Here is a 24,341-nt window from a genome sequence, read left to right on the forward strand (position 1 = left end):
TTTCTTGAATTTACTTTTGTTTTTAAGTTTAATTACAGTTTGGAAGAAAGAAGGATGAAAGCAACTGACTTAATCAATTTTCTGTATTTTCTTTAAATGTTTTATTTTCATCTTAGTTTAAAATGTTAAGTTTGTATGTAAGAGAAAGTGCTGTGGAATGAATGTTGGAAGCTTCCATATGTGTGTGTGTGTGTGTTTAATAAAGTGGTTATGTGGATGTTTTTGTTGTTGTTTCCTTTAATGTATTAATGTTCTTCCCCTAATTGTGATTTTACAACAGTGGGGTTGAGTTACTTGTCTCTGACCGATGCTCTTAACCACAGTTTTCTGGCAAGTCCAGTACATTTTCTGGGCAATGGTATCCATCAGGATGTTGATAATGAAGAAGTCAGCGATAGCAATGCTATTATGCAATGGGGAGATGGTCAGACTATCTTATTGGAGATGGTCAACGCGAAGATCACTTTATCAACTGCATAGCTAAATGGCCCTTGCTTTGTGTTATGCCTGTATATTGGAGCAGTCCAAGACTCCAAAGAGCTATATACCTCTCTCAATACAGGGAAATCCAGTGGACAATTATGGGGATGGACACCCTCAACACTGCCTCCTGCTGACCAAACATGTATTGCAAGCAGCCTCACTGCAAGAGACACGCAGCCAAGGCAGAGCTGAATAACTTGGAGTGATGGTATCAAGGTGTGAGCAGGTGCTAGACTTTGTAGCCAAAGACTATCTGCCTATGTGGAGGAGGTTTGCATGTTGTTGAGTGAATAACAAAACGAAGGGGATCTTTGGCTTCATCAATAGAGGCATTAAGTGCAAAAGCAGGAATGTTATACTGAACATTTGGACAGTTCTGGTTTGCCATTTTCCAGAGTATCGTGTTCAGTTCTGGCTACTAAGGAAGGATGTGATGGTACTGGAACAGGTGCAGAAGGAGATTTCCCAGAGTGGGTCCAGGGATGAGGGGATTTTAGTTACAAGGTTAGGGTTGGAGAAGCTGGGCTTGTCCTCCTTGGAGCAAAGGAGTATGAGGGGAGATCTGATGGAGGACTGAGAAGAATGGGAGGTGTCCTCACCAAAGCATTCTAAAATTCCTTACAGGGCTAAAGAGACTAGATGCAGGAATGACAATTCCCCTGGCAGGGAAGGCACTGGAGCAGGGGGTTAATTACAAGCAAGGAACACCAAGTTTCATTTAGGGCGGAGATGAGGAGCATTTCGTTCACTCAGTAGGTGATGAACTTTTGGAATTATCTACCCCAGATAACTAGGCAGGCAGTCAGTCACTGACTGATCTCTAGGTACTGAAGTAGGGAAAAGGATGAATGCATTTTGTACCTGAAGGGAAAGGGTTAATAGATTTCGTACCTAGAATGTCACAAACATAACCCTTACTCATGACTGATCTCCTTAAGCTTATACTGTTCCTGGCAGTAATATAAATTATTTGTTCATGTTAAAGTATGTGAAACTTTTATAACAGCTGATAGTTAAATGTGACTTATTTTGTAGACTTTACAAAGCTTACCTGTTTGTATTAGTGGGAATCATTACACAGGTGGTAGTTTAAGATACCAGCTTTTAACAGTGGCTGATGGCATATCATGATACCAGCTTTTAACAGGAAGAGTCCTGCTGGGACCGCCACGATCACACAAGTAACTTCACAGAACGGATGCTGGTATCACTGCAGAAGGGGTTTCCTCTGTCCTGCCTGCAGGACTGTAATTCCTGATTAACTCTGGGGATGCATCACGACCCAGGAAGGAAGAACTGGAGGTCTGGCAGGAATTGGAACTCTGAATCGTGATTCCTGCTGGAGCTCACAATGTATAAATATCCACTTGTGTTTATGTTCTATGAGAAGTCTGGTAAGTCTTAAGCGGAGCCAGTTTCTCCCCAGAGCTTTGGAAAAAAAACCACTATTTTCACTCACGGTCTCAGAGGTATTATTTTACCTACAACAGTACTAAAGAATCAAGCGATAGGGGAATGGTGTGGGAAATGGCACTGAGACAGGTCAGCCGTTATTTAGCTGAAAGCAGAGTGGGTTTGAAGGCTCAATGACCTACCCCAGTCCTATTTTCACACATTCAAGCCAAGGAGATCAATAGATTTTTGGGCGCTCAAGGAAATGATGGATGGGGATAATGCAGGATGACGTATGTGAAGTGGAAGATCCACCATGACCCTACTGAATAAACACAGAGGGGTCACGTGCCAATGGCCTACTCCATTTTGATGTGAATTCCAGTCTCGTCAATAAAATAATCTTTGTCTTTTGTAACTGCTGTTGAAAGCACTGCCAAAATGCTACATGCTGATGCTCATTAGAGCCACACGTTTAGATATTTACAGAACAAAAAATTGAAGCAAAGTGCGAGAACTTCTGAATTCTATTTTTCCATAGCTCTGCATGTGATCAAACCTTAGCATTTAGAATTGAGGAGCTAAGGAGCACCTCAAAGCCCACCATCTAACTATTTTAAACAAGTTATACTTCTTCCAAAAGAAGTTGGATTATTTTTGAGAACGGGTTATATGTAGCTCTTGGGGTCTAGAGTGATCAAAGGATATAGGAGAAAAACAAGATCAGGATAGAGTTCGATGATCAGCCACGATCATAATGAACAGGCTCAAAAAGCCACACGGCCTCCTCCTGCAACTATTTTCTATGTTTACTGAACCGTTAAAGGGTTCATTAAACAATTTCATTGGCATCAGTTAAAACCTATTAAAATGGAAAACAGACAAAAAGAACCAAAATATGGAAATAACTTTGTACACAGGACAGTTTGCATCACAACATGTTACTGTATTATTCATTTGTGAACAGGTGTGGAAAGATATTAGTGCCCAAGTGGCCCTTGCTCCAAGTCAGATAGAGACTTTGTTAAGTATCATCTGTTTGATGCATCGGCTTGAGGGTAGAGGGAGAATACAGAGAATAGAAGCACATAATTCTCAGTAAGGATATTGCCAGTTCCATTTCTGGATCAGTAATAGGAAGCACTTTAAACATTAACATCTTAACAATGTCAGGACAATCAATTAAAAAAATTTATTACCCAGAAGCTACAGGAATTAAATGTCTCTAGTCTGACCGATACGCAACATTATTCAAAAACAATCAACATTTAAGAAACTTCATTGGTTGTTAGAGTTAAGCAGGATACAGTGATTCTAATTTGTTCCATAATTCAAGCTTGTCCAAGCATGAAAGAGCTTGAAAGATATTGTGACCTGACTGTACCACCAGGTTCCCAGTTACAGAATTGTTGTGATTAGGAATTGTAGAAGTCTGTGCTATCCTGACACATTTGAAGCTTTCCTCTCTCTTCTCCATGCGAGCTCTCCAGTTCAGCCTTGGTTGCAATGATTTGAATGTTGCAATCCAGATAGAGATCTTATTAGTTTCGCCCAATTCCATCAGTTTGTAGCATCTCAGCTTTTCATAAGATTTCTTCATTTGCTTGGAGAACCAGGAAGAAGTATTCCCGACTCTAACAAGGCTTTGCGACGAGCGGTTTCCTTAGCGACATTATGGTTTAACCTTCTGAGTCGCTCCTATCGAGAGTTCAAAGGTGATTGTTAAAATGTAGCGTTTGGGTAAGGAAATGAATGATAAGCTTTCTACTCGGCCTAGACGATCACAGGCCTGAAGGAGGGCAGCATTCCCCTTTCAAAGCCATCACTGCGCCCACTGAAAGCTTTCAATTTGTTGCATGTACAACAGAAGGGGACAGCTCTTCAGAATCTGAATTAATAAGTCCAGTTATCATTACCAGCCATTCTTACCTGTGCATTCTGTAAGATGTTGTTGACTAGCACCACTCTTCGTCTGGCATTCAGCAACTTTTTAACATATGGATCCAGATCAAGTGACATTTTCTGGTCTTCGTTAATCCTACACAATTCTGAACAGATAAAAATGACAAACCCAAACAACTGGCTTCAAAAATACTACCAAAGCTTGGGAGAAAATAATCAACTCTTCAACCAGTTTACAAAGAATGAATTTCAAGGCAGTATTAAAGATATGAACACAGACAGGGAGTTTACCACTTTAGATAACGATTTTCCATTCCTGCCAAGAACATGAAGCACGCTCTTTCCCCAAGAAGGGAAACTCTGATATCTCCATGTCCTCAGAGCGCCAAGTGAAATTGCAGCATTTCTGCCCAAGACCAGGTAATGCTGCTGTGATATGTGCAGTTATTTATAGATATACATATGTTATGTTTAAGGGGAACACTGTAAGATTGTTTGCAGTATGTACGCATAAGTATACAGCTCAAAATCTGGGAAAAATGGTCATTACTCATTTTGCAGAAGAGAGAGCAAATGAACTTGTTTAGAGAAAAAGATCCCGTGGGGATTTCTATTAAAGGAATAGATGGGTATAGATTGACAGGATCACGTGATAATCTGGTGAGCAAGAGGAGCTAGGTCTGTAGCAAGTAATGGAGTGTTACGGTAAGGTTATATAAGGCATTGGTGAGACCCAATTTAGAGCATTGTGGCCAGAGAGTGGGGAATCAGTGGAACTCTTTGCTGCTGTGAAAGCTGGGTCATTGAGTGTCTTTGAGACAGAGATATATAGGTTCTTGATCAGTAACGGGATAAATACCCGGATTCCCCCGCCCTCCCACCCCGCTTCCCCCGGGTCCTCTCCCCTCTCTCCTCCCCCTACCTGCCGCCAGGCTGTCAATCTGCTGCCGGAGCTCCAGCTGGCTTTCCCTGCGGAAACAACAGCACATTCGTGTCAGTCAGGCGGCAGCACCAACACCAAAACCACTCCCCCCATCCGCGCCTCGGCGCCAACCCACCTCAGTCCCTCCACCCGCTGGTCCACCTCCCGCACCGCCGGCCGCAACAGCTCCAGGAGGCCGGAGGACAGCAGCCGCTGGGCCCCGCCGCATCCCTCAAACCGAAGCTCGGCTGCCATCACCGCGCTGCCTCACGGGAGGGAGGGAAGGGGGGCGGTAGGGGGAGGGCCGCGCTATCTCACGGCGGGGGCGGGGGGAGTGCCGCTCTTCCTCACGGGGGGGCGGGGGGAGTGGAGTGCAGCGCTGCCTCACGGGAGGGAGGGTGCGGGGGAGTGCAGCGCTGCCTCACGGGAGGGAGGGTGCGGGGGAGTGCAGCGCTGCCTCACGGGAGGGAGGGCGCGGAGGGAGTGCTGCGCTGCCTCACGGGAGGGAGGGTGCGGGGGGAGTGCAGCGCTGACTCACGGGAGGGAGGGCGCGGAGGGAGTGCTGCGCTGCCTCACGGGAGGGAGGGTGCGGGGGGAGTGCAGCGCTGCCTCACGGGAGGCAGGGCGCGGAGGGAGTGCTGCGCTGCCTCACGGGAGGGAGGGTGCGGGGGGAGTGCAGCGCTGCCTCACGGGAGGGAGGGCGCGGAGAGGGAGGGAGGGAGGGGGGCGGGCGGAGTGGAGGGCAGCGCTGCCTCACGGGAGGGAGGGCGCGGGGGGAGTGCAGCGCTGCCTCACGGGAGGGAGGGTGCGGGGGGGGGAGTGCAGCGCTGCCTCACGGGAGGGAGGGAGGCAAGGAGGAGCGCCGCGATGCTTCATGGATAGAAGCTCTTGTTCCCGCTCCTCCTTCCCAGCCATCAGAGTTTAATGTACAAATTCCTATGTTCTCTTAACTTTCTTCCACAGTTTCCTAAAGTTAACACTGATCAAGCAAATACCTGGGAAATACACACCACCAGGAGGTTCCCCCTCCAAACCACTCACCATCCTGACTTGGAAATATATTGTCCGTTCCCTCACAGTCGCTGGGTTAAAATCCTGGAATTCCCTCCCTAACGACATTGTGGGTCAACCCACAGCGTGTGGACTGAAGCTCACCACCACCTTCTCAAGGGGCATCTGGAGATGGGCAATAAATGCTGCAGTAAGAAGTCTCACAACACCAGGTTGAAGTCAGCAGGTTTATTTGATAGCACAAGCTTTCGGAGTCTCATTCCTTCCTCAGGTGACTGACTCCCCCCCCCCCCCCCAACACAGTGCTGGAGGACCATGATGTGGATTTGCTGACATTGGACTGGGGTGGGCACAGTAAGAAGTCTCACAACACCAGGTTAAAGTCCAACAGGTTTATTTGGTCGCAAAAACCACTAGCTGTCAGAGTGCTTGTTGCCCGTTCGTCAGGGGAGTGGGAATTCTGTTCACAAATGGCATATGAAGACACAAACTCAATTTACAAAATAATGGTTGGAATGTGAGTCTTTACAGGTAATCAAGTCTCAAAGGTACAGACAATGTGAGTGGAGAGGGGGGTTAAGCACAGGTTAAAGAGATGTGTATTGTCTCCAGACAGAACAGTTAGTGACATGTTACAAGCCCCAGCAAGTCATGGGAGTTACAGATAGTGTGACATGAACCCAAGTTCCCAGTTGAGGCTGTCCTCAAATGTGCGGAACTTGGCTCTCAGTTTCTGCTCAGCAACTCTGCATTGTTATGTGTCATGAAGGCCGCCTTGGAGAATGCTTACTCGAAGATCAGAGGCCAAATGCCCGTGACCACTGAAGTATTCCCCACCAGGAAGAGAACACTCCTGCCTGGTGATTGTTGAGCAGTGTTCATTCATCCGTTGTTGTAGCGTCTGCATGGTCTCCCCACTGTACCATGCCTTGAGACATCCTTTCCTGCAGCGTATTAGGTAGACAACATTGGCCAAGTTGCAAGAGTACGTACCGTGTACCTGGTGGATGGTGTTCTCACGTGAGATGATGGCAGCCGTGTCAATGATCTAACATGTTTTGCAGAGGTTGCTGTGGCAGAGTTGTGTGGTGTTGTGTTCACTGTTCTCCTGAAGGCTGGGAAGTTTGCTGTGGACAATGGTCTGTTTGAGGTTGTGCAGTTGTTTGAAGGCAAGAAGCGGGGATGAGGGGATAGCCTTGGCGAGATGTTTGTCTACATCAACGACATGTTGAAGACTCCGGAGAAGATGTTGTAACTTCTCCGCTCTGGGAAGTACTGGACGACAAATAAATACTGGCCAGCCAGTGACACCAATGTCCCATAAATGAATTTAAAAAAAGCCAGAATGCGTTCTGGGATCTGTCTTGTCCCATGTTAACAACAACTGGATCATAATTTATAGTGGGAGATTTTAATTATCCAAATATAGACTGGGATCGGAGTTGTGTAATGGACAGAAAGGAGCAAGAGTTTTTAAAAGTGTGTGTAGGGGAAAATTTTCTTCAGAAGTTTGAAGGAGGCTGTGCTGGACCTGGTCCTTGGAAATGAGGTGGGCAAAATAGATCAAAGTCAGCAAGAAAACATTTAGGAGACAGTGATAATTGTTCCATAAAGTCCAGGGTGACTACAATTTAATTGTCTCTCCATTAGAGGATTTTCACAATAACTTCATTGCAGCGTTAACGTCAACCTACTTGTGACACTGATAAATAAACTTTCGACAAAAGGCAAACTGAATTTCTTTAGCATCTCCCAGTCTGTCCACGTCACTTGCTTCTATAAGTGTAGTGGCGATCACAGTCATCTAACACATGAAAATTCCCCATTTCCAAACTGGGCAGAAAACATTCATGAAGCTTTCTCACGTAGGGTGAGGGAAATCTGTATAAATTCAGTTTGTTACGGAACATTAGCCGAATCTCGATGCTATTATCTTTTATTATCTTTACTCTTACGTCATCCTCAAATGCTTTCCGTAAAATTGGAAATGCTGCAATTGTTCAACCAAAGATGTCCCAGTCTGTCCGTAAGTAGAGATTTTTTTTTTAAGTATCCTGTGGTGGGTTTCCCCAAATCCTTGCATGGTGTGGTCTAATTTTATAAATACCACATAAAAACTCTTTAGGGTTAATTCAGAAAGTTAGTTTATTTCATCTTCAAATGCAGGACAGATGGGAAGGGTTGTTTACACACACACACACACACACACACACACACACACACACATATATACAGTAAGGGAGATAGAGTCAGAGTTTACAGCATGGAAACAGGCTCTTCAGCCCAACTTGTCCATGCCACCCTTTTTTTAAACCCCTAAGCTAGTCCCAATTTCTCACATTTGGCCCATATCCCTCTATACCCATTGTACCCACATAACTATCTAAATGCTTTTTAAAAGACAAAATTGTACCTGCCGCTACTACTACCTCTGGCACCTTGTTCCAGACACTCACCACACTGTGAAAAAAGTGCCCCTCTGGCCCTTTTTGTATCTCTCCCCTCTCACCTTAAACCTATGCCCTCTAGTTTTAGACTCCCTTAAGTCCAAAGATGTGCAGGTTAGGTTGATTGGCCATGCTAAAATTGCCGCTTAGTATCCTGGGATGCTTAGGTTGGAGGGATTAGCAGGTAAGATATGTAGGGATATAGGGGTAGAGCCTGGGTGGGATTGTGGTTGGTGCAGCCTCAATGTGCCGAAGGGCCTCCTTCTGCACTGTAGGGTTCTATGATCTCTGATCTACCTTTGGAAAAAGATATTAACTATCTAGCTGATCCATGCCCCTCTTTTTTTGTAGACCCTTATAAGATCACCCCTCAGCCTTCTATGCTCGAGAAAAAGTCACACTGTATCCAGCTTCTTATAACTCAAACCATCACCCTAGTAAATATTTTCTGCACTCTTTCTAATTCAATAATATCCTTTCGAAAATAGGGTGACCAGAACTGCACACAATATTCGAAGTATGGGCTTACCAGTGTCTTGTACAACTCCTGTATTCAATGTTTTGACGAATGAAACCAAGCACGCTGAATGCCTTCTTCACTACTCTGTCCACTGTGACTCCACTTTCAAGGAGCTTTGAACATGTACTGAGATCTCTCTGTTTTGTAACTCTCTCCAATGTCCTACCATTAACTGAATAAGAACTGCCCTGGTTCAATCTATCAAAATGCATCTGCTTGCATTTGTCAAAATTAAACTCCATCTGCCATTCATCAGCCCACTAGCCCAATTGATCAATATCCCATTGCAATTGGAGATAATTTTCTTCACTGTCCACTATGCCACCATTCTTTGTGTCATCTGCAAACTCACTAACCTTGCCTCCTATATTCTCATCCAAATCATTCATATAAATGACATTTTAAACAATTCTACAGATCTAAAGCATAATTTAAATGAAGACAGTAGGAAATTGGAAATAAAGACATTGAAGCAGATGATTTCCTGGGAGAAATAAAAGATCCCAACAAACAGTTTTGCTCTGTAGAGCTGGAAGTCAAAAGGATGTGGAACAGAATTTAACCTGGACACCAGGACTGGGGTCACAGATTTATCAGGCAAATTGGACTGGCTTAAATGATGTTGAGAACCAGCTATCAAGGATAAAGCTATAGGGCCCAAGAGACACAGAGCTCAAAGTGAAGGGTCAGATTACTACACTCCTTAGACATAAAGATGACGAAATTCATGAAACTCTTTACCTCACAAAACCAGCAAATTTCTCTACTCAGCATGGCAATGTTTTCAGGACTTGGTCTTTTAAATAAGATTGATGAGGTAGCACTAGGTGACACTGGAACAATATTCAAGAATGAATTCCTGAAAATGTTGTGAGTTGAAAAAACTCAAGACAGCCGCAGAAACTGAAGTGAAGTCATCAAGCAGTGAGCCAGTCTTTATTGAGGAAACACCACCCATGGGTCGCAGAAGAGATTGTAGATCTCTTTTTTGTTGAAATTAGGCTAGCAATGGAAGAAACAGGATGCAGCAACAGTGATGGTGACCATCCACTCGGTGAGCTGCTAGACCTTGGTTTGTTGTTTTGAGACAAAGTTCAAGAGAATGAAGCCACCACAGAGGCAGGTGATCAATTGGGAGAAAAGGTCCTGCTCCTTGCTGCACTCTTTAACTTCACAGTTAACGATGGTGAAATCATTGATTCTCCTCAAAAGAGAGGACATTCTCTTATTGTAGAGGGTAATAAATAGGTAAATTTGTCTACTGAATGCATCAAGTCCACTGATGGCAGGCTTCAACAATTGCAAGCAGCCAGCAAAACATTATCCAGGGAGAATGAGACATTTAATTCCAAACTGGATCAAACCAAACAGTGAAAATTCAGTGCATATTTGTATAAACATAAGCTGGAGTTTACACTTGGACCTCATCAGCAAGCCATGGGCACACTCAAGCTTCCTTTCAGTAAAGAAGCAGAGGCCCAAACTACAGAGCTTTACAGCTGAAGGGTACCTTAGAAAAACTCAGATATTAAATTAAACTTGAACATATTGAAGTTAGGCAAGAGTTTGAGAAGTCTAAGTACTTAAATGAGAAAGCTGAACTAAAAATCCAGCCATTCACAGATACATAATACTATTAAGAAGAATTTACACATTAGAAATGGTGCTACAAATGTAAGTGAATATTTTGTAGTTCAGGAGTCCATAAATGCTGTATCACATCTAAGGAAATTGACGCAACATCAGATAGAGTTCTAACAACTATGGATAACAACAGCAAAACACCACAGAAATAACTTTTAGCTCATTTGATTTCCAAAGTTGAGAAAGTTAAAGTCCAAAGGATGTTTACTTTTTAAGCAGAGTTTCATAGAATCCCTACAGCACAGAAGGAGGCCATTCAGCCCACCCAGGCCCTACTCCTGCAATCTCACCAAGGCCCTATTCCTGTAACTTCACACGTTTACCCTGTCAATTTAGCATGACAATCTACCTAACCTGCACACCTTTGGCCTGTGGGAGGAAACCCATGCAGATACAGGAAGAAAATGCAAACTCCACACAGACAGTGATCAAGGCAGAATTGAATGCAGATGAGTCCCTGGTTGCAGACAGTAGCATGGAAATCCTTAAAACCAGTAATGATGGGATTTCTGTGTGTAGACTGCTTGACAGGTGGTGATCAGAGACTTATAAAAATCAAACAGGCTTTGATGAGTTGAGATATGGCAACCAGTACTTGGGTTAGCTAGGAGTCCTGCTGGCCATCTGTTTGTTCAGTTAGTAACTCAGGAGACAGAGTTCCTCAATCCTCAAAGGAATATAGAGACTTCAAAATGGTCACCTGAGTGATGTGATCTTCCCCCACAGATTTCAAAACAGATGTTTATCTAATGTCTGGGACTGGCTTTGGTTTCAGGTCTAAAAAATGTCCCAGCCATTAGTTTTTTTTTTAAAAAAAGATAAACCATTCATGTTGAGCTCTGAGGAAGGGTCATCCTGACTCAAAATGTTGCCTCTATTCTCTCTCCATAGAGGCTGTCAGAACTGCTGAGATTTTCCAGCATTTTCTGTTTTTAGAACCACGGAACCATAGAAACCCTACAGTGAAAAAAGAGGCCATTTGGCCCATTGAGTCTGCACCAACCACAATGCTACCCAGGCTCTACCCCCATATCCTGACATATTTACCCGTTCATCCCTCTAACCTACACATCTCAGGACACTGAAAGAGCAATTCAGCACAGCCAATCAACCTAACCCGCAAATCTTTGGACTGTGGGAGGAGACCAGAGCATCCGGAGAAAACCCACGCAGACACAGGGGGAACGTGCAGACTCCACACAAACAATGACCCAAGCTGGGAATCAAACTCAGGTCCCTGGAACTGTGAAACAGCAGAGCTAACCACTGTGCTACTGTGTTTCAGATTCAATCATCTGCAGTATTTTGCTTCTATATCACGTGATTTACAACAGCCACCTTGTTTGCATATCCGCAGAAAGTATATTTTTAAAAGATAAAGTCAAACGTACACAGTTTGGCTATTTTTCATGTTTTATTGACAGAACACTATGTTCTTCTGACCAAAATCACTTCACATTTCTCTGCATTAAATTTCATCTGCCACTGTCTGCACTTTCCACTAATTTGTCAATTCCCTCTTGGAGCTCTACCCTCTTAGCTGCCAAGTTTCATATTGTCTGCAAGTTTTGAAATTCTTCCTTGTAAACCAAGGCCTAGATCATTAATGTATATGGCCTACTGGTATTGTCGCTGGACGACTGATCCAGAAACTCAGCTAATGTTCCAGGGGACCCGGCTTCAAATCCCACCATAAGAGATGGTGGAATTTGAGTTCAAAAAAAAAAAAAATCTGGACTTTAAGATTCTACTAAAGACCATGATACCATTGTCAATTGTTGGAAAAATCCATCTGGTTGACTAATGTCACCTTTAGGGAAGGAAATCTGCCTTCCTTATCTAGGTCTGGCCTACATGGGAGTCCAAAGCCACTGCAATGTGGTTGACCCTCAACTGCCCCCTGAACAAGGGCAACTAGGGATGGGCAATAAATGCTGGCCCAGTCAGCGATGTCCATGTCCCATGAATGAATTTAAAAAAATCATGGGTCCCAATATTGACTCTGGTGAACAAACTTTTACAGTAAGAAGTCTCACAACACCAGGTTAAAGTCCAACAGACTTATTTGGTAGCACAAGCTTTCGGAGCGCTGCTCCTTCATCAGGTGAGTGGAAACAAGCTGAATGAGGAAGCAGGAACAAATTTTTGTCCATCAACCATCACTGTTTCCTGTCACTTTGCCAATTTTGTACTCATGTTGTTCCTGTCCCTTTTATTCCACAAGCTATATAATATAAGAAATAGGAGCAGAAGAATGCCATGTAGCCCCTCCAGCCTGTTCCGCCATTCAATAAGATCATAGCTGATCTGATAGTGGGTTCAGTTCCACTTACCCACTCGCTCCCCATAACCCTTAATTCCCTTACTGGGTTAAAAATCTGTGACTTAAACACATTTAACAAGGTAGCCTCCACTGCTTCACTGAGCAGAGAATTCCAATGATTCACTACCCTCTGGGAGAAGTTCCTCCTTAACTCTGTTCTAAATTGACTACCCTGTATTTTGAGGCTATGCCCCCTAGTTTTTGTTTCCATTGTAAATGGAAATAACCTCGCTGCTTCTACCCTGTCTAGCCCCTTTATTATATGTCTCTATAAGATCTCCCCTCAACCTTCTAAACTCCAATGAGTACAGCCCAGTCTCCTCACAAGCTAACTCCCTCATCTCTGGGATCAACCTTGTGAACCTTCTCCGTACCCCCTCCAAAGCTAATATATCCTTTCTTAAATAAGGGGACCAAAATTGTACACAGTACTCTAGGTGCAGCCTCGCTAGTACTTTGTACAGTTGCAGCATGACCTCCTTGCTCTTATACTCCATCCCTCTCGTGATAAAGGCCAACATTCCATTTGCCTTCTTGATCACCTGCAGACTGAGTTTTTGCGATTCATGCACAAGGACCCCCAGGTCCCTCTGCACAGTAGCATGTTGTAATTTTTCACCATTTAAATAATAGTCCATTTTATTATTATTCCCTCCAAAATGGATAACCTCACACTTACCAACGTTATACTCGATCTGCCGGATCCTTGCCCACTCACTTAGCCTATCCAAATCCCTCTGCAGACTGTGTTCTCCACGCAATTTGCTTTCCCACTCATCTGTGTCATCTGCAAACTTTGTTACACTCGGTCCCCTCCTCCAGATCGTCCATGTATATGGTAAATAGTTGAGGCCCCAGCACCGATCCCTGCGGCATGTCACTAGTCACTGATTGCCAATCAGAAAAGCACCCTTTTATTCCAAATCTCTGCTTTCTGTTAGACAGCCAATCCTCAATCCACGCTAACACTTTACCCCCAACTCCTTGTACCTTTATCTTACGCAGCAACCTTTTGTGAGGCACCTTGTCGAATGCCTTCTGGAAATCTAAACACACATCCACCAGTTCCCCTGTCAACTGCACTCGTTATATCCTCAAAATTCCAGTAAATTAGTCAAACATGACTTTCCCTTCAAGAATCCATGCTGTGTCTGCTTGACTGATTCTTTTCCAGGTGTCCTGCTATTTCTTCCTTAAGGATAGATTCCAGCATTTTCCCAACTACGGATGTTAAGCTAACCAGCCTGTAGTTACCTGCCTTTTGTCTACCTCCTTTTTTAAACAGTGGCGTTACATTAGCTGTTTTCCAATCAGCTGGCACCTCCCCAGAGTCCAGTAAATTTTGATAAATTACAACTAATGCACCTGCTATTACTTCTGCCGTTTCTTTTAGTACCCTGGGATGCATTCCATCTGGACCAGGGGACTTGTCTACCTTGATTCCCATTAGCCTACCCAGCACTACGTCTTCAGTAATAGTGATCATTTTAAGGTCCTCACCCCCTACAGTCCCAAGACCATCAATTATTGGAATGGTATTTGTGTCCTCTACTGTGAAAAGCAACACAAAAAAAAACTTGTTTAAGACTTTGGCCATTTCCTTGTTTCCCATTACTAAATCCCCCTTCTCATCTTTCAAGGGACCAACGTTTACTTTAGCCACTCTTTTCCGTTTTATATATTTATAAATACCTGATAGTAAAAGATTTTATATTTTGCACTAGTTTACTTTCATAATCAGTCTTTCCTTTCTTTATTGCTTTCTTAGTAGTTCTTTGTTGTTTTTTTTTAAAGCTTTCCCAATCTTCTAGTTCCCCATTAATTTTAGCCACTCTGTATGCATTGGTTTATAATTTGATACTCTCCTTTATTTCCTTACTTATCCATGGCTGGTTATCCCTTTTCTTACATTCCTTCTTTTTCACTGAATATATTTTTGCTGAGTACTGAGAAAAATCTCCTTAAAAATCCTTCACTGTTCCTCAACTGTCCCACCAATTAGTCTGTGTTCCCAGTCTACATTAGCTAACTCCGCCCTCATCCTATTGTAATCCCCCTTGTTCAAGCAGAGGACACTGGTTCGGGACCTACTTTCTCATCCTCCGTCTGTATTAGAAATTCAACCATATTGTGATCACTCATTCCAAGAGGATCTCTCACAAGGAGATCATTAATTTTACCTGTCTCATTACACAGGACCAGATCCAAGATAGCTTGCTCCTTCATAGTTTCCTCGGACAGTATATTATAGAACCTATCTCGACAGCATTCTACGAACTCTTCCTCAAGTCCACCGCGTCCAACTTGAGTTGACGAATCAATGTGGAGGTTAAAATCCCCTATGATTATTGCTGTTCCATTTTTACATGCATCTGTTAGTTTATAGCCCGCTCCACCTTGAAGTTATTATTTGGGGGCCTATAGCCTACACCCAACAATGACTTTTTCCTCTTACTATTCCTCATCTCCACCCACACTGATACCACATTTTGCTCCTTAGAGCCTATATCGTCTCTCACTACCGCCCTGATGTTATCCTTAATTAACAAAGCTACCCCTCCTCCTTTTCCTTCCTGTCTATCCTTCCAAATTGTCTGATACCCCTGGATATTTAGTTCCCAGTCCCCGGTCACCCTGCAACCGCATTTCTGTAATGGCCACTAGATCATACCCATTTGTACTGATTTGTGCCGTCAACTCATTCACTTTGTTTCGAATGCTAAGTGCGTTCAGTTAAAGTGTCTTTATGTTAGTCTTTCTTACCTGGACCCGATTTGTTAGTGCATTCTTTTGTTTGCATGCTCTGTCCCTTCCTGTCACAGACTGGTTATTCTTCCCCAGACCATCTCCTTGCACTGCGTTGACCACCTCCCTTCTCATGCTTGTCACCTTTTTTACTCTGCCTGAGGTTAGATTCCTGGCACCTTCTATATTCTACATTCTATTACATGGTCTAGAAACTTTACTAACCTCTCCCAAGCCCTTGGCTCCTTTAACTAGTTGAAAGTCCTCATCATTAACCTACACTCCTACCCTCTCTTTTACCTTTGATTTTGTAATTCTCCATACAACTGAACCCTCCCCCCCACTATTTGGTTTAAAGCCCTATCTTCAGCCCTAGTTACACAATTCACCAGGACTCTGGTCCCAGCACGATTCAGATGAAGACCAACCCATCGAAATAGGTCCCCTCTTCCCCAATACCCCATGAATTCAAACCCATTCCTCCTACACCAATCTTTGAGCCATGCATTTACCTCCCTAATCTTACTGACCCTGTGCCAATTTGCTCGTGGCTCAGGTAGCAATCCAGAGATTACTACCTTTTTGGTTCTACTTTCTAATGAAGCTCCTAGATTTTCATATTCCCTTAGCAGAACCTCTTCCTGTTCTACCTATGTCGTTGGCACCTACATGGACCATGACAACTGGATTCTTACCCTCCCACTCCAAGTTCATCTGCAGCCCGGATGAAATATCCTGAACCAAAGCACCAGGCAAACAACACAACCTTTGGGATTCTCGATCATTGTCACAGAGAACAATGCCCCTAACTATACTATCCCCAATTACGACTATATTTCTTTTTTCTCCCCCCACTTGAACGGCTTCCTGTACCACGGTGCTGTGGTCAGTTTGCTCATCCTCCCTACAGTTTCCATTCCTGTCCACACAGGGAGAAAGAATCTCAAGACAGGTTCAGGGACTGATGCTCCTGGAACTCTGCCTCCTGGATCCATCTATCTGCCTCAGTTGCAGCCACACCCTCTTGTCCAGTGTCTGAAGCTCAGAATCCAACTCATCAACCCTTAGCCAGAGTTCCTCAAACAACCAACACTTACTGCAGACACTCTCTTTGGGAACCACAATGGGGTCCACCAGCTCCCATATCATGCAGGAACACCACATCACCTGACCCTCCATCCTTATTTTGTTTACTTAGTTTTTACAAACTAAGAACTAAACCTACCCTGCCTCACCCGTTTCTGCCTAAGCCCATTGAGCCAAAGCCCTTCAGCTCGCACTCTGCTACCTGCTCACTCCGCTGCCTGCTGGATAGTGCGGCCTGCTTTTTAAACCTCCCACGCACTTAAAAAATTCCTTCCCAGGTCACCCCACGGTCGGCCTACTTCTGCTTTTCACAAACTAGGAAAAAAATAAGCCCTGTGAAAAAGGAAAAAAGTCAATCCCTTACCCTTTTTACTCCAGCCACAAAATCGCTCTTCTCTGCCTTGCTCTGGTTGAGAAATGAGCAATACCCATGATACAGGGGAGGCCATTCAGCCCTTCGTATCTGTACTCTCTCTGACAGCGTATCTTATCCAGGACCTCTCCCTCACTCCATTCCTGTAACCTCAACCATTTATCATGGCTAATCTCCCTAACTCACACATCTTGGGACACTAAGGGGCAATTTAACAATCCACCTAACCCGCACATCTTTAGAGTGTGGGTGGAAACTAGAACATGCAGAGGAAACCTACGCAGACATGAGGAGAACATGCAAACTCCACTTAGACAGTGATCCAACTTTGCTCAAGTCTGTTTAGTGGCACTGTATCCAATGCCTTTTGGAAGTCCACAAACACCAGATTAACAACATTGCCCTCATCAATCCTCCCTGTTATCTCTTCAAAAAACTTAAATAATCCACGCTGGCTTTCCTTAACCCGTATTTATTCATGTGGCTATTATTTATGTCCTGCATTATAGTTTCTAGAAGTTTCCCACCACCAAATTTTAATTGACTGTCTGTGTTGCTGGGTTATTGGAAAGTTGGTTAAACTCTGCTTCATTATAATCAGCACTGTATCACAAGTGGATAATTATTTTGTAAAATTTTCCACTGATCATGAAAGGAGTAATGTAGTTCAGTACGTTGAGACTGTGTAATCACACACTAGAATATACCCAAGCACACAAATGAGCAAAGGTGTGCAATCAATAGCATTGTGCAGTTAATGGTCCTTCACATCAGGGATGACTTCACTCCATATCTTGTGAAAGATTTACTGCCTTTTCCATAGATAAGACTGGATAGAATCTGCAGGTGAATGTGCTTCCAGAAAGCCATGTTCTGGGTCCCAGATCACAAAATCAATGTCATCCAGGCTCCTGAAATAATAAGAGGAAAACTTCTCATCAGCTTGTAGAATTCTAAATTGGATAAAATTATATTTTTATTTTCTGTCTGTCTTGCCTATGTCAGCTCCTAGGCATTTACAGTCCAGATTGGGTAAAAGTGAACATTTTACTCCAGTCTAGGGATGTATTATCCCGGTCTGTCTCACAGTCAAGTCTCTGTATAGTGGGATCTTCCGGTTGGATTTCCCCAAAGCTGGAAAATCCTACCCAGGGTCAACAGGCCTTTGCGTGGTCCATGTCCTGTCCGCTACAACTCCGTGGCAGATGGAACAGGAACATTTGTCCATAGAGTCTTACAGCACAGAAAAGGCCCTTCGGCCATTGAGTCTGCAGCAATAACAACTACCACTCAAGGTGCGCTTAATCCCTTTTCCCTGCACTTGTCCCATATCTTTGAATGTTACAATGCCCATCCAAATATTTTGTAAAAGGGGCCTGGATGAAATGCTCTTTCGGAGAGTTGGTGCAGACTCAATGGGCCAAATGGCCTCCATTCTGCACAGGGATTCTATGATAGTCAAGGAAGGGTGGGGGGGAGCAACTAAGGGTAGGATTCCTGGATGGCAACAGAAATAGAGATGACGATGAAATAAGGAACACATGTATGCCGCATGTAAAGCTGATTTTTCAACCGATCAGGCCAATGTAGCAAGATGAGGGGAGGGGAGGAGAGGATGAAAATGACCGATAAAAGGAGAATGAGAATTAAACAAAATAGAATCCATAATTCTTCTCCAGGCACATGATTACTAACAATTATTAAAGGTGGGATGGGTCCAATTAGGAACAGAGATAATATTTACTTGAGACAAAGGGCAGAGCTAGAATACTTTATATCAGTATTTACTGCAGACAATAAAAATGTTGATGAAAGTATCAATATGAGTTGAGTTCAGAGGATTTGGATGGAGTGAAAATTCCTAGGCAGGAGGTACTGGAAAGTATGGATAGGTGATAAGTCACCTGCTTGGAAAGTGTAGCGGTAGAGATCATGGAAGGGCTTGTCCATCTTACTATCTTCCCCAGAAACAAGGGAGGTGCCAGAGGATTGGACAGCGACAGATACCCTCATTCAAGGAATAAACTGGTTTACAAAATTGAGGATCATGGAATCATATGTCTTCTGTCAGTTTGGATTTTAAAAATCGTCTGAAGGACAGAAAACTGGGTAGGAGAAAAAAAGGGTTATTTTTCAGACTGGAGGATGGTAGATGGTGGTGTTCCCCAAGGTTCAATGCTAGGCCTACATCTTTTTTTCAGATACAACAACTGTCTTGGACATCAAAAAACAAAGTAAAATTTGTTGATACCAAATTTGGATTTGTGGCAGATAGTCAGGATGATACCAGCCCACTAGCTGAGTAGATCGTAGAATCACAGAAAGCCAACAGTACAGAAAGAGGCCATTCAGCCCATTGAGTCTGCACCGACCACAATCCCACCCAGGCCCTACTCCCATATCCCTACATATTTACCCACAAATTCTTCTAATCTCTGCATCTCAGGACACGAAGGGGCAATTTTAGCACGGCCAATCAACCTAACCCACACGTCTTTGGACTGTGGGAAGAAAATGGGGCACCCAGAGAAAACCCATGCAGACACAAGGAGAATGTGCAAATCACACAGGCAGAGACCCAAGCCGGAATGAAACCCAGGTCCCTGGGGCTGTGAAGCAGCAGTGCTAACCACTGTGCTGTCCACAAGATAGACAACTGACAGATGGAATTTAACAGAGAGATACTGCATTTTGGCAGAAGGGAAAGGGAACTGAAAGATAAAAGTTAATAGCACTAGAGTGTGCACAGCAACCTGCAGACTGATGTGTAAACAGCATTGAAAGTGACAGGACATACTGAGAGAGATTTGCAAAGCATATAGGATCTCATAAATAGGCTATAGAGTAAAAAGCAGGACAGTTGTACTGAACTTTTATCAAGCTATGGTGATCAGTTCTGGTCACCACACTGTGAATGCCCTTGAGAGGGTGCAGAGAGATTTACCAGAATGATTCCATTGGGTTGAGAGATTTTACCTGCAAGATTAGGTTAGAAAAAACTGAGTTGTTGGAAATTGACAAGAGTCTTGATAGAGGTGTTCAAGATTATGATCTGTTTAGAAAAAAAAAAAGACAAGGAAAAGCTATTCCCCTCAACTGAAAGTTCAACTAATAGGGTTAAAGTTTTGGGAAAGAAAGGGGGATATGAGAGATAAATTTTTATTAAGCAGCGGGTGATAATGAGCTGGAACTCCCTGCCAATCAGGATGGTGAAATCATGATTTCAGAAAGAAATAGGACAGATACTTGAGGGAAATAGGGTTGCAGAGCTACAGGGATAGAGCTCAATTGGTCTACAGACTACACGTGGACTAGATGGACTGAACAGCCTCATGAAAATGTCCAACTCTTTCTCACAGAGTCATGGTAACAGCTGCTTCTCACCAGTTCAGGACATTGACAACTGCAATCCCATCCGGGCGGAGAAAAGCCACAGTTTCCAATTTAGTCACAGCACTGGGATCAAGTCCAACACGCAGAGAATCCTCAGGAATAAACTTACTGCGGAGGAAGGAAAACATCTGAACAGCATTAACACCATCCAAATCCCACAAAAGACCAACTTTGACCCGAGTGAAAGGGAACAAGATAAAGTGATAACCAGTCATTGCCCTTCTTAACGTCTTCTTCAATGTCAACCTAAACAACAGGTGGCTGGTATTTTCCCCACAAGATTCACTTCTGCCAGTTAGAAGGTCTGACTGAGTCAGACAGACTGTACATTCCAGACACGCAAATAATAAGAAATTTCTGCAAAGCCAGAAGTGACAATAAATGAGAGTGTTTCAACTCTTAAATCAGTTATCTGGCAGGTTAAGATTCTCTGCCTAGCAGTAACAGGTTATTGCTGCAACCTTCATAGAATCCCAACAGTGCAGAAGGGGGCCATTCAGCCCATCAAGTCTGCATCGACCCTGACAGAGCATCTTAACCCAGGCCCTATCCCCGTAATCTCACGTATTTATCCTGCTTGTTCCCTTAGCCTACACACGTTGGTACACCAAGGGACAATTTAGCATGGCCAATCCACCGAACCAGCACATCTTTGGAGTGTGGGAGGAAATCGGAGCACCCAGAGGAAACCCATGCAGACGTGAGGAGAAAGTGCCAACTTCATACAGCAGTCACCCAAGGTTGGAATTGAACCCAGATGTCTGGTGCTTTCAGGCAGCTGTGCTAACCATTGTGCCGGGGGGGCAGGGGGATGGAACATATTCTCAGTATAAAGTCATGTCACACTGAACAGTGTTTGAATATCGGTAACAGCAGGAAACGTTCACCTCGTTTTATTTGATATCCAATATGCCTAATCTTTGATTTCTACAAAAAACACCCACTGGGAAATTATACCAAGTGTAAGACAAATAGCTCTTAAGAGTCATAGGGGTTTACAGCATGGAAACAGGCCCAGTGGCCCAACTTGTCTATGCTGCCCTTTTTTTTTAAAAAAGCCCCTCAGGTAATCCCGATTGCCCACATTTGGCCCATACCCCTCTATACTCATTGTTCCCATGTAACTATCTAAATGCTTTTAAAAAGACAAAATTGTACCTACCTCTACTACCTCTGACAGCTTGTTCCAGACACTCACCACCCTCTGTGAAAAACTTGCCCCTCTGGACCCTTTTGTATCTCTCCCCGCTCACCTTAAACTTATAACCTCCAATTTCAGACTCCCCTATCTTTGGGAAAAGATATTGACTATCGAGTTGATCTGTGCACCTCATTATTTTATAGACCTCTATAAGATTATCCCTCAGCCTCCTACACGCCAGAGAAAAAAGTCCCAGTCTATCCAGTCTCTCCTTATAACTCAAACCATCAAGTCCCGGTAGCATCCTAGTAGTTCTTTTCTGCACTCTTTTTAGTTTAATAATATCCTTTCGAAAATAGGGTGACCAGAACTGCTCACAGTATTCCAAGTGTGGCCTTACCAATGTCTTGTACAACTTCAACAAGACATTCCAACTTGTTACTCTTACCTGAAGTGCGCCACGTGGTAAAACATAGGCTGTTTGTAGAAGGCATCCTGACTACTGTTCACAATGACAGGGCTATCAGCAAAGTTTTTCACCCAGTTAGGGCCACCTTGTAAGTCCAAGGCAATATTCCAATCTGTCCAACCAGTTACAAAGTAATTCATATCCTGGAACATGTGTTAGAAACAACAAATGATTAGCATTTTACACCTTGGTCTACTTCCCCACTTAGTATTTCCCAGAAGCAGCTTTACTGTGTGTCAGCTTCACCCACCTATCTCTATAATGATACTCTGTCTAACAAGCAGGAAGGAGGTTTCATAGAATCATAGAAAAACTACAGCACAAACAGGCCCTTCGGCCCACAAGTTGCACTGATCATATCTCTACCTACTAGACTTACCTATAACCCTCAATCCTATCAAGTCCCATGTACTCATCCAGAAGTCTCTTAAAAGACCCTATTGAATTTACCTCCACCACCACCAATGGCAGCCAATTCCACTCACCCACCACCTTCAGTGAAAAACTTACCCCAGACATCTCCTCTGTACCAACTCCCCAGCACCTTAAACACGTGTCCTCTTGTGGCAGCCATTTCAGCCCTGGGGAAAAGCCTCTGAGAATCCACTTGATCAATACCTCTCATCATCTTATACACTTCTATCAGGTCACCTCTCATCCTTCGTCTCTCCAAGGAGAAAAGACCAAGCTCTCTCAACCTATCCTCATAAGGCACATCACCCAATCCAGGCAACATCCTTGTAAATCTCCTCTGCACCCTTTCAGTGGCTTCCACATCCTTCCTGTAATGAGGTGACCAGAACTGCGCATAGTACTCCAAGTGGGGTCTGACCAGGGTCTTATAAAGCTGCAGCATTATCTCCCGACTCCTAATCTCAATTCCTTGATTGAAGGAGGCCAGTACACCATACGCCTTCTTAACCACATCCTCTACCTGCGAAGCTGCTTTGAGAGTCCTATGAACCCGGACCCCAAGAGCCTTCTGATCTTCCACACGGCTAAGAGTCTTACCCTTAATATTATATTCCTTCATCCCATTGGTCCTGCCAAAACGTACCACTACACATTTATCCAGGTTGAAGTCCATCTGCCACTTCTTCGCCCAGTCTTGCATCCTATCTGTCACGCTGCAACTTCTGACATCCCTCCAAACTATACACAACTCCAACCTTCGTGTCACCAGCAAACTCACCAACCCAGCCCTCCACTTCCTCATCCAGGTCATTTATAAAAATCACACACAGCAAGGGTCCCCGAACAGATCCCTGGGGCACTCCACTGGTGACTGACCTCATGCAGAAAACGACCCATCTACAACCAATCTCTGCCTTCTGTGGGCATGCCAGTTCTGGATCCACAAAGCAATGTCCCCTTGGATCCCATGCCCCCTCACTTTCTCAATAAGCCTTGCAAGGGAGACCTTATCGAATGCCTTGCTGAAGTCCAAATAAACCACATCCACCGCTCTTCCTTCGTCAATGCGTTTATTCACGTTTTCAAAAAACTCAACCAGGCACGTAAGACACGATCTGCCTTTCACAAAGCCGCGCTGACTACTTTTGATCATACTATACTCCATATTTCATTCTCCATTGACTGGTAACGCTGAGGTTAACTGAGCAGCCTGTTAATGCCATTGTTAACCAGATACTAGGAGGCACCAGGAGAAGTAGTAATACCTTTGTAAACTTTATTTATTAGTGCCACGAGTATGCTTACATTAACACTGCAATGAAATTACTGTGAAAATCCCCTATTCGCCACACTCCGGCACCAGTTCAGGGGAGAATTGAGGGAGAATTTAGCACGGCCGAACCAGCACATCTCTCAGACTGTGAGGAAACCGTAGCACCCGGAGGAAACCCACGCAGACATGGGGAGAACGTGCAGACTCCGCACAGACAGTGACCCAAGTCGGGAATCAATCCAGGTCCACAGTGCTAACCACTGTGCCACCCTAAACTTAGAATTATCCCCATTAAGATCGCACACAGATATCACAAATTCAACACCAAACTAATAGTGGAACATGTACCAGAATCCCGCTATCACTGTTTGGAGGATCCACATGGTGGGATTCAGAGCTCAGATTGTTAGAACTTATTTCCATTCAGTTGCGCACGCCCTCTTGCCCCCTCACCTGAATGATGTCGTGGCTGTACATGGCACCTCGTTCCCAACTTCCCAGTTTGACTGTGTGTTCCCATGGCATGGATCCGGTGCAGGCCTCAGTGGAAAAAAGGTAGTATTCTGGGAAAAGATGGTGTGTGGCACCCAGAGTTTTATCAGCAGGTATCAGCATATCGACGTACCAGTGCACTGCAATGCCGTGCACATACCGAGCTACATGCACATTGTCCAGAACCTGACAGTATAGAGGAAGATGTTTCAGTACCTGTGTGGTTAATCCTCGGTTATATCCACTGTAGGGCAGGCTGTACAGAGTGCATGTACACGGTCTTGCTTTTCACCCACTGTTCGACAGGAAAT

At 44.0% G+C, this 24,341-nt stretch overlaps 2 protein-coding genes across 2 annotated transcripts in view; both read right to left on the bottom strand.

The window, feature by feature from the left end:
• Positions 1-3,048: 3,048 nt before the first annotated feature.
• Positions 3,049-4,986, bottom strand: snapin (SNAP associated protein). The gene is made up of 4 exons (XM_080212712.1): positions 4,836-4,986; positions 4,700-4,746; positions 3,805-3,923; positions 3,049-3,573 (listed from the first exon to the last, which is right to left on the bottom strand). The coding sequence occupies exons 1-4, from the start codon at positions 4,952-4,954 to the stop codon at positions 3,472-3,474; spliced, it is 387 nt and encodes a 128-aa protein (XP_080068838.1). The 5' UTR covers positions 4,955-4,986; the 3' UTR covers positions 3,049-3,471.
• A 2,932-nt stretch (positions 4,987-7,918) lies between these two features.
• gba1 (glucosylceramidase beta 1) overlaps positions 7,919-24,341 on the bottom strand; it is a 29,746-nt gene continuing 13,323 nt past the window's right edge. Inside the window, exons 8-11 of the mRNA XM_080213186.1 lie at positions 23,992-24,216; positions 21,831-21,994; positions 20,233-20,349; positions 7,919-17,759 (exon numbers count right to left, since the gene is read on the bottom strand). Of these exons, the coding sequence (XP_080069312.1) occupies positions 17,654-17,759; positions 20,233-20,349; positions 21,831-21,994; positions 23,992-24,216 (612 nt within the window). The 3' untranslated portion in view covers positions 7,919-17,653. The remainder of the gene's footprint in view (positions 17,760-20,232; positions 20,350-21,830; positions 21,995-23,991; positions 24,217-24,341) is intronic.

The sequence above is a fragment of the Carcharhinus amblyrhynchos genome, chromosome 26, assembly GCF_965287045.1.
Source record: "Carcharhinus amblyrhynchos chromosome 26, sCarAmb.v2.hapA, whole genome shotgun sequence".
NCBI classification, from domain to species: Eukaryota; Metazoa; Chordata; class Chondrichthyes; order Carcharhiniformes; family Carcharhinidae; genus Carcharhinus; species Carcharhinus amblyrhynchos.